At 50.8% G+C, this 10,670-nt stretch overlaps 1 protein-coding gene across 16 annotated transcripts in view; it reads right to left on the bottom strand.

The window, feature by feature from the left end:
* Positions 1-1,411: 1,411 nt before the first annotated feature.
* The window catches only part of RIMS3 (regulating synaptic membrane exocytosis 3), a 67,501-nt gene continuing 58,242 nt past the window's right edge, over positions 1,412-10,670 (bottom strand). For 13 of the 16 annotated variants that reach the window (XM_017873284.1, XM_017873279.1, XM_017873278.1 and 10 more), the window contains 4 exons: positions 8,174-8,286; positions 4,214-4,315; positions 3,753-3,892; positions 1,412-1,929 (listed from right to left, as the gene is read on the bottom strand). In XM_017873284.1, coding sequence (XP_017728773.1) covers positions 1,717-1,929; positions 3,753-3,892; positions 4,214-4,315; positions 8,174-8,286 — 568 coding nt within the window. In that variant the 3' untranslated portion in view covers positions 1,412-1,716. The remainder of the gene's footprint in view (positions 1,930-3,752; positions 3,893-4,213; positions 4,316-8,173; positions 8,287-10,670) is intronic. The other 3 variants (XM_017873291.1, XM_017873289.1, XM_017873290.1) reach the window with 1 other exon arrangement.

The raw sequence follows: 10,670 nt of genomic DNA, 5'->3' as shown, positions 1-10,670 counted from the left end.
GCCCCAAGTCATTCAGGCCCCAAGACCTTTCTACTGCTACTCCAGGTAGTGCATCCCTGCCTCAGGTCCTGGGGCCACAGCAATTTCAGCACCTGGGGATAATGCCTCGGGAGAGGTGGAAAGAGCGCCTTCCCCACACCTCCACTGTCCTGCTGCTTTCTTCCCTACCAGATACAAACCCAAGGGCTGCTCTGTCCATCTCCTGAGCAACCTCTTGCCTTTCACCCTAGAACTGAGGAGGGACAGGGACAGGTCTGGGCATTCCTGAGTCAGACTTCAGGATTCCCACGGGTCAGATTTCACAGGGTCCAGTCCAGGCAATGGTCCCCACCAACAGGGCCCAGTTGTCAAATCAAGTTAGGGTTTGAGTGGCTGTGAGAAGCTCCAACCAGACATGGGTGAGAAAGCAAGCAGAGGCAGGTGAGTGCCTGGAGCAGATGACTCTGCAGAGGGCAGCAGTGGGGCACAGGAGAGCAGGGAGGCCCGGGGGAGGGGCAAGTATTGCTTAGACAGAGCTGGTGATGGTGGCAGACGAGAGTCCGGAGCCAGGCTGCTGGAGCCCAGCTGAGTCTGAGCTCCCAGACAGGGACCCTGGTCTGGAAATGCACAAAAACTGGAGCCCCAAATGAACAACTTCATGCAGCGAATCCCCAAATGCCAGACGGGATCCTCAGCAGTGGCGGGGAATAAGTCAGCCTCAGCCTTCCTTATTCCGGCAAACAGCCCTACCCACAGCACCTCCTTACCGAGTCATGCCCACCAGGAATGAGCCCCAAGGGCATCAGGACCACCCTCAGGGCCTCAGGAGGACTGTCTGCTTTAGCAGATAACATGCCCTCTCGCGGCTGCCTGCCCAGGCCCACTGGCAGAGCTCCTTCAGCATGGGGGAGTGCGGAGGCTTGAAGAGACAGGAGATGAAGAACGAATGCTAAGGGGGCACCTGGCCAGGAACCCTGGAACCAAGACCTCGTGCTTCACTGGAGGAAGGAGGCGGTTCCAGCCGCACAGAGAAAGTCATTTCTAAGCCCTCAGCCCGCCCCCCCGCCGGTACTCTCTGCCTCCCCAGGGCCCTGGCCAGGGAGCTAGGTGGGCATGCTACATGCTGCAGAACGCATTCAGTGGCAGGAAGAGCTGCCGGAGCAGCTCTGGTGGGGTGGGGTTCCCAGAGGGCCTTCAGTGTGGCCAGCTGCAGCGGATGCTACATTCCTCAGAAAACAGCGGCAGAGCCAGGAGAGTCAAGAGTGGAACAAAAGACAAGACAGAAAACAAAGCAGAGACCACCAGGAGCAGGCACAGGTGGAGAACACACAGGCTCTGCCCCGGGTCCAGGACCAGGCAGCACCGACCAGTGGCCGCGTGCCCCACTTCCACCACTGGAGACTCCTCAGGGTGAGTCGTGTCCACACAACACTCCTTTGGGTTTCTTTTCAACAAGATACAAAGAGACATGGAGACATTTCAGCCCAAGTCGTCACCAGGAGTGACTACACCCAGACAAATGAACAGATAGAACGTGGTCACGTACACACACACACATGAACACACGCACACACGCACACACTACAGTCTCCACTGCCAGCTGGGATGAGCCCAGTAGCCAACAGGCATGCAGCAGGACAAGGGGTCCAGAAAGACACAAAGACTATGTACAGGGGAGGACATGGGGCCAGCAGGCACCCCTCCCCACACCACCATCCTGGCCTCTTCCTGACATCCTTAAGAGCATGAGGGGCTGGTGGAACTCTCCAGGGAAGACTGGGACAGGCGCCTCGTGAGGGATCCGAGTGTGGAGTCTGCCACTGAGGAGGTGGGGAAGAGTTTGTACCAGCCGGTGACCGCGGCGCTCAGGTCCAGCTCGTCCAGCATGATCTGGGCCATGCCCATGAAGCACTTGTGGTCCATGCGGCCATAGTCTCCCCAGACAATCACCTGCCAGGAAGGAGAGAGGGAGGGAGTGAGCCACCTCCCTGACTCCAGGACTGTGCAGCAGGCCCGGGAACCTACAAGTTTCAGCAGGGTACAGATGGAACAGAGGGAGCCAGAACTCAGACTGATTTCACACAATAATTTACTGAGCACTTGAGGTGTGTTAGATACAATGCTATGGATTTTACCTAGATTCTTTCTTCCAATTGTTATAACAAGCCATGTAGGTAGGGGTGCTCTGTATCATTATTTCCACGGAGGAAACTGTAGCTCAGAAAGGTTAATTAGCTAACCTAAAGTTGCACAGTAACTTGTGGCAGAGCTTGGATTAGGACCCGGGCGTGTGACTCCAGAGCCTCCCAGCATTTTAGATAACAGCCTTCCCCAGGAAGGGGCAGACTGAGAGTTCAGGACCTGGCCATAGCTCTAGCTGTGCTGCTGGCTTGCCATGGGACTTGTGTAAGCTCCATGCCCTCACTGGACCTCAGTGTTTCCAGCCACACCGAGAGAGAGGAATGGATTCGCTCAGTGATTTTCAAACTTATGTTTTCACTGGTGAATCCTTTTCTAAGCAGACACCAAAGATTATTCTTCCCATTCCCCAAAACCTAGGGTTCTACAGTTCTTTTTTATTTTTAATTTTTAAGAGACAGGGTCTTGCTCTGTCACCCAGGCTGGAGTACAGTGGCATAATCATAGCTCACTGCAGCCTTGACCTCCGGGGCTCAAGCAATCCTCCTGCCTCAGCACCTCGAGTAGCTGGGATTACTGGCACAGGCCACCATGACCAGCTAATTTTTTTTTTTTTTCATTTTTTAGAGATGAGATCTTGCTATGTTGCCAGGCTGGTCTCAAACTCTTGGGCTCAAATGATCCTCCTGCCTCAGCCTTCCAAGTCTCTAGGATTATAGGTGTGAGCCACCGTGTCTGGCTCTGCAGTTTAAATTTACAACTCCAAGGCTCCTTGCCACAGAACCATCTCTGCCCAGAGGAACAGCCCTAGATGAGAAGTTGAATGGCCCAGACAGTCCCTGGCTCTAGCCTCTTCTCTGTCACCTTCATGGCCTCAGGCAAGATCAGCAGCCACCACCATGACCATTAATACTTAGTGAGTAGCTGTTTATGTGGCAGGCACTATGTAAGGCTCCCTACATGCAATCCTCTGTTTAATCGTCACAACATCTACCCATGGCTAATGAGTGCTGAGCTGGAATCTGAACCTAGGACTGAGCCCAGAGACTGATCCCCCACTGTGCTTTATCCCCATATGACCTCAGGTTCATCTATGAAATGAGCATGAAGATCCCTCCCTCCCAGGACTGTTGAGAAGGGCTAACAATACCAAGTGTGCAGAAGGCCTTTGTTGCTTTCAAGTATTTGGGATGAGAGTCACCTGGCCTAGGCTCACCCCAAGCAAGTGACTTCATCTGTAAGAGACTCTGTTTCCGTAAAGTGGAGAGAATCACACCTACTCCACCGGATCATCTGCAGGATGAAGTGAGGTCATGCTTGGAAAGCACCTAACACAAGGCTTGGCACAGACCTGATGTGCAATAAACATTAGCACTAGGGGAAGGAGGAGGCAGTGGTCACATGTGTCCTGGTTCTACCTACCAGCTGTGCAATTTGGTTACCCCCAAAACCTTGGTTTCCTTATGAATCAGCTGGGGACAAGAATACCTCACAGGGTTGTGAAAGTAAATGAGTAATGCAAATTAATGCACCTACCACAGCACCTGGCACAGGATGAATCATAAATGAAAAACTTTAAATTACAACTTCTAGTCTGTGAGTCCACCCTGCCCTACTCACCCTGTGACACCCACCTGCAGGACCTTGCCCTGGGGTCCCTCGTCAAAGAGCAGAGCCTGCTGGTACAGGGGATCACAGGTCTTCTTGGTCATCTTTGTCTTCTTCTTGGCCAAGCAGGCCCCATTCTCCAGCAGGTAAACCTTGATATAGGTGGCTAAGGGAGGAGAGAATGTATGACAGGGAGGGGTCCAGGACAGACAGCTATGGCCTGCCCATCCCCTAACTGCCAGGTGATCTTGGAGGTGAGCAGGATGCATGGAATGAGCCAGCCAACGAACAGCAGGCAGAAGAGGTGACTCAAGTACTGGTTCCTCTATCCTCCCTTACTCCCCACCCTAGTCACTGGCCTTCCAGGCAAGCTATGACTCCACTGTCAAGAATCCCGATTTAGGGCAGAGGGAGCTGAGGACCTGCTAGACCCAGAGCTCGGCTCTATGCCCCTCCCTGTCAGGACCCCATTTCCAAAATTCCTCACCTGGGAGGGATTTGGAGCCTGGTTTGGGGGTCAGGCCCCGAGCTTCAATCACTTCCACCTCCAGTTGGCCACTGCGGTCCATGATGGCAATGTGCACGTCTCCTGAAAGGAAGAAGAGGGTGAGTCCAGGCAGGGCCAGACCAAGGGGCAGGCCAGCCAGCTGCTGTACTGAATGCCAGCCTGTGGAGGAGGCTACATGATCACTAGAAAGGGAACAAGATGGCACCAACCACATGGGTCAGAACTGCTCTCGGGAGACCACTTTAAAGCAGCCTAGGGCCCCTTTGATAGGCCCCTTAGGGTGGGGTGGGGTGGGGGCATGACCGTCAGGGCCATGACTGGGTAACAACAGATGGCTGCCAAACCCCCATCTGTGTCTGGCTAACTGGGAGGCTCCTGTTTTAATGAGCAGAATAGCAAACTTGGGGACAGAGCTTCCTGTGTCAGGAAGACAGGGGAGGCTGTGGGCTCAGTGGCTGTTCTTCACGTCCCCATACATCTGTGTTGAAAGAACATCCATTTGAGACCGGGTGCGGTGGCTCACACTTGTAATCCCAGCACTCTGGGAGGCCGAGGCAGGCGGATCACGAGGTCAGAAGATCGAGACCATCCTGGCTAACATGGTGAAACCCATCTCTACTAAAAGTACAAAAAATTTAGCCAGGCATGGTGGTGTGCACCTGTAGTCCCAGCTACTTGGGAAGCTGAGGCAGGAGAATCACTTGAACCCAGGAGGCGGAGGCTGTAGTGGGCCAAGATCATACCACAGCACTCTGGCCTAGGCAACAGAGGGAGACTCTGTCTCAAAAAAAGAAAGAAAGAGAGAGAGAGAGAGAAAGAGAGAGAGAGAAAGAGAGAGAGAAAGAGAGAGAGAGAAAGAGAGAAAGAAAGAGAAAGAAAGAGAAAGAGAGAAAGAGAAAGAGAGAGAGAGAGAGAGAAAGAGAGAGAGAAAGAGAGAGAGAAAGAGAGAGAGAAAGAAAGAGAGAAAGAAAGAGAGAAAGAAAGAATATCTGTTTGAAAAGGCGCTGAGCTAAAAACCTACCCAGGACACGAGGCACTATCTGGCAACAAGGGTCTGCTAGTGCATTACCAGTGGAGGCAGGGAAGGCCAGCAGACTTTCTGGGTGTGGACAGCTGAGAAATCTTCACTGTACTCCCATAGAATGGATTATCCAGCTGGGGCAAGGTCTGTGTGTGGAGTTATGTCAGTTACCTGATTTCTAGGAACTCTTAGCTTTGTTCAACATTGGTTGGCAGAATTTGGAATTATGTAGTAGTCAGTCACTCAGAACAAAGTGAAGTCCTTTACAGGCGTGCAGAATCATAAGCCTAGTCCAGAAGAATCAAATGGGCCAGACTTTGAATTCAGTCACCCATTTTTAGATTCTCTAAGCCATCATGCAATTTTTGTATTTGTATACTAGGGAAGACGGGGGTTTACTAATTTCAAGAGACATCCTGGAATTCATCCACCTCCATCCAGCTATTCCTGACCTCCTTGTGGGGAAGGGAGAAGGGAAGGCCTTGGGAATTAATCTCCAGGTCTCACCGTAACATCACTAACGAGGTGAATAAGGCAAACTTGTCCTTCCCTGGTCTGATACCAGGCGGTACCACACACAAATGGTCCTGGCTGCCATGGCACATTAGCCTTGTGGAAGTGGCTGCCTCCTCTCACTGCTGCCCAGCCTGTGGCTGGGTCTAGGGCTGGGAAAAGCAGGCTCCCCAGACCCTTAAGAGACTGAAAACAAGGTTCCAGCCCTTGAATTGGATTTGGCTAATTCCCAGCCCTTGCTTTCAGCTGACCCTCGCCCTCTGAGGGTCCCTATCAACTCCTGTTCCATCAGGCAGGAGCTCCTGGGTAGGAGCTTTTGAGGGCATTGCAGTGGAAGGAGTCCTGGCCTGGAATGGAACTCCAGCTCCACTGCATGACTCACAGCAGGACACTGCACTCGGCTTCCTCATTTGCTGGGAGGGTCAAAGGCTCAGCACTGTCCTGATGGGGGCTGAGTGGGGACATGTGAGTCAGGTGCTGCTCAGGTCAGACTGAGGGGAAAGGGGTGGAGGCGAGGAGGCACCTCTGGAGGAGTTATCCCGGGGAGGAGCTGCTGGAAGCCAACAGAGCCAACACCTAAGGGAGGGAGGAGGCAGGGAGGCTCTGTCTGAGAGCTCATGAAATAGGCCAGACTGAAGCTAACAGGACCAAGCACAGGGTTCAGGAAGTACCATCATCCCTCAGTATCCATGGGGGATTGGTTCCAGAACCCTACCCTGCTCCCACTCAGGGATATCAAAATCCTTGGATGCTCCGGTCTCTAATATAAAATGGCAGCTGGGAGGCCAAGACAGGCGGATTGCCTGAGCTCAGGAGTTCAAGACCAGCCTGGGCAACACGGTGAAACCCCATACCTACTAAAATACAAAGAAAAAAATTTAGCCAGGCATGGCAGTGTGCGCCTGTAGTCCCAGCTACTTGGGAGGCTGAGGCAGGAGAATTGCTTGAACCTGGGAGGTGGAGGTTGCAGTGAGCCAAGATCGTGCCACTGCACTCCAGCCTGGTGACAAAGCGAGACTCCATCTCAAAATAAATAAATAAATAATAAAATGGCAGCCAGGCACGGTGGCTCATGCCTGTAATCCCGGTACTTTGGGAGGCCGAGGTTGATGCATCACGTGAGGTCAGGAGTTCGAGACTAGCCTGGCCAATACAGTGAAACCCCCGTCTCTACTACAAATACAAAAATTAGCTGGGCATGGTGGCACATGCCTGTAATCTCAGCTACTCAGGAGGCTGAGGCAGGAGAATCGCTTGAACCTGGGAGGTGGAGGATAGGTTATGGTGAGCCAAGATCACGCCAGTGCACTCCAGCCTGGGCAACAGAGTGAGACTCCATCTCAAAAATAAAATAAAATAATAAAAATAGCATAGTGTTTGCATATAATCTATGCACATCCTCTCATATGCTTTATTTTATTTAGTTTTTGAGACAGGGTCTCACTATATTGCCTAGGCTGGTCTCAAACTCCTGGGCTCAAGCAATCCTCCAGCCTCAGCCTCCTGAGTAGCTGGGAATACAGGCACAGGCCACTGCAACCAGCTTCTTCTGTATACTTTCAATCATCTCTAGATTACACTGGTGTGCCGCATAATGACATTTCAGTCGACAATGCATCATATACATGACAGTGGGCCCATAAGATTATAATGGAGCATATATAGAAACCTGATATATGGCACTTGATATTGGCATTGCAGATCAAATAGGGGAAATGATTGATATTCAGTAATGGTGCTAGGATATATGGTTTTCCATATGAAAAAATACATATAAATTAAAAAATATATATACACACACACACCATCTAGGTTTGTGTAAGTACGCTCTATGATATTCACACACTGAAAATGACTGTACTTATAATACCTAACACAAAGCCTACATATCACTTCATTTGCATGGATTTGGGGTAGTACTTGGCACACAGCAAATCAAGTTTTGCTTTTTGCAACTTTGTGGAATTTTTTTCCCTAAATATTTTCTATCCAAGGTTGGTTGAATCCACAAACACAGAACCCATGGATACAGAGGGCCAACTATACTTCCTAGCTGCAAGGAAGAGCAATAAGAAAATGACTAAAGGGCCTCTAGGTGCCAGGCGCTGTTGGGTATAAGTCAAATAAGCCACAGTTCCTAAGCAGTAAATTGAAATACCTCATGGAAAGCATCTAACAGGAGCTCAGTAAAGTATTGTTAGATCATAGAACTCAAGTGGGTATTATCATTCCCATTTTAAAGATGAGGAGACTGAGGCTCAAAGAAGGGAAGTGACTTGCTTAAGATCACAGAATTGGTGATAGAATAAACTCTACAATGGCCAGTGAAGGGCCCCCACTGAGCTCACCCTTCCTGTCGCATGGTCATCATTACCCCCACTCAACCTGCCCTCAATAAGACTCACCCATGGGTGGTGTTGCCAGTGTCTGTCGCCCCACAATCTGAGCTGGTCCCAGCCCATCCAGGAAATCGCTGAACTGGCTTTCAGCCCCCAGACGGGTGGTGGGGAAGATGAACCTGCAGGAGGAGGCAGAAGGATGCATGAGGGTGTCAGGACAACCTGAGGATGAAAGTATAGCTGGCAGGCTGCCATGCTCTGCCTCTGGGGCCCTGGGCACTTCCCTCTGTGCCTCAGTTTCTCCTCTACACAGTATGATTGCACTACTCTGGGAAAGGACAAACAACTGTTCATTTCTGCATACTAAAGAAAAATACTTTGATGTCACTTGAGAAAATAAACTAATAACAATAACATAATGATGCTATTTAATCCTTAAGCTCCAGGGACTTCTGAAGTGACCCTTACAAGGCAGGGCTTGCTGGATACCTGTGTCCTCACCAGGGCATGACGATACTAAGAACCAGAGACAAAGGTCAGAAATTTCAATGCCCAGAACAAGTTGTAAGAACTGAGGTCTGAGTTGACCGTAAGTTTGAAATCCATGTCAAACATGAGGTGGTGCCCAGAACAGCAGTAAGACCAAAATAACACAATTACAGGGTTGAGGTGAATGGCAAGTGATGGCGGATGGTGATTGTTCCATGACTGTGTGGGGGTCTAGAAACAGTAACAAGAAAAGCTGATAGTGATTGATAGCTGGCCAGGTGCCAGTGGTGCATTAAAAGTTCCACAGGTGTTATATCATTTAATCCTTACAACCACTCTGTGTGGTAGGAGCTATTATTCAGTCTTACAGATGAGAAAACAGAGTCTCCAAAAGGTAAGATTGCCTTGCCTGCAAAACAGAGACAATGCCCAACTCATGGGGTTTTATATGTTGAGGATTAGGGCAGATGGAAAGTTCCAGACAAACAGAAAACACTAAATGATAGTTCCGGTTGCTGCTGTTGTTATCATCAAGGGAAACGTGCTACTTTTCTCTTGTGCTCCAGTCTAGATGTTCTGGGTGTGGCCAGCTGAGAAAGGACAGATGAGGGCGGGTTGGCCCCGCCAACCCTCAGGGGCTATGATAGAACAAAGGTCTAACATCTCCTAGAAAGGCCCAGGCTGCTGGCTGCAGAGATAAAAAGCTATCCAAGGAAGAATCTCCTACTAGATAGTTTGGCCTTGAGTCTCCCTTGTCTAGTGGCAGGCAGGGAGGAAAAAGTAGGCTGTGTATGTATGCTTGTCAGGGAGAGCCTGTGTTTCTCCCTGACTAGGCCCAACCTCCACCCCACGGGGAGGGGCTTCAAGGCCCCACTTTCATTGGCCATGGTCAACAACAGCCTAATATCACATTCTTAGGACAATGATACCTGAGAAGGTTAAATAAACTTAGATTCTCAAGGTCACAGAATTTTAGGAGCTGGATATAGCGTGGAGATTGTGAACACAGGTCATGGAATCAAACGGCCTTAATTCCAATTCTGACTCCATCACCACTTAATAGCTGTGACCTTGGGTAAGGTGCCTCACCCTCTTCCTCTCCCTGTTTCTCCACTTGTAAAATGGAGATAATGGTAGTACCCACAACCCTCAGGGTTGCTGTAAGTGTTAAATGATCACTGTTAGGCTGGGTGCAGTGGCTCATGCCTGTAATCCCAGCACTCTGGGAGGCCGAGGCGGGCGAATCAACTGAGGTCGGGAGTTTGAGACCAGCCTCACCAACATGGAGAAACCACCTCTCTACTAAAAATCCAAAATTAGCTGGGTGTGGTGGCGCATGCCTGTAATCGCAGCTACTCAGGAGGCTGAGGCAGGAGAATCACTTGAACCCGGAAGGCGGAGGTTGCGGTGAGCCGAGATTGCCTCACTACACTCCAGCATGGGCAACAAGAGCAAAACTCCATCTCAAGAAACAAGAAACAAAAAATAAGGCCAGGCGCGGTGGCTCACGCCTGTATTTCCAGCACTTTGGGAGGCCGAGGCGGGTGGATCGCTTGAGCTCAGGAGTTCAGGACCAGCCTGGGCAGCACGGTGAAATTCTGTCTCTACAAAAATTAGCGGGGTGCATTGGTGTGCACCTGTAGTCCCAGCTACTCCTGAGGCTGACGCAGGAGAATCACTTGAGCTTGGGAGGCCGAGGGTGCAGTGAGTGGAGATCGCGCCATTGTTGCAATCCAGCCTGCCTACATTGTGGGAGTGAAACCCTGTCTCAAAAATAAAAAAGGCCGGGCGCAGTGGCTCACGCCTGTAATCCCAGCACTTTGGGAGGCCGAGGCGGGCGGATCACGAGGTCAGGAGATCGAGACCATCCTGGCTAACATGGTGAAACCCCGTCTCTACTAAAATACAAAAAATTAGCCGGGCATGATGGCAGCCGCCTGTAGTCTCAGCTGCTCGGGAGGCTGAGGCAGGAGAATGGCGTGAACCCGGGAGGCTGAGGTTGCAGTGAGCGAGATCGCACCACTGCACTCCAGTCTGGGCGACAGAGCGAGACTCCGTCTGCAAAAAAAAAAAA

This window comes from Rhinopithecus bieti, unplaced genomic scaffold (assembly GCF_001698545.2).
Source record: "Rhinopithecus bieti isolate Rb0 unplaced genomic scaffold, ASM169854v2 scaffold_6907, whole genome shotgun sequence".
NCBI lineage: Eukaryota > Metazoa > Chordata > Mammalia > Primates > Cercopithecidae > Rhinopithecus > Rhinopithecus bieti.
The sequence above is the reverse complement of the archived record's forward strand: the minus strand, read 5'-3'. Positions and strand labels throughout refer to the sequence as shown.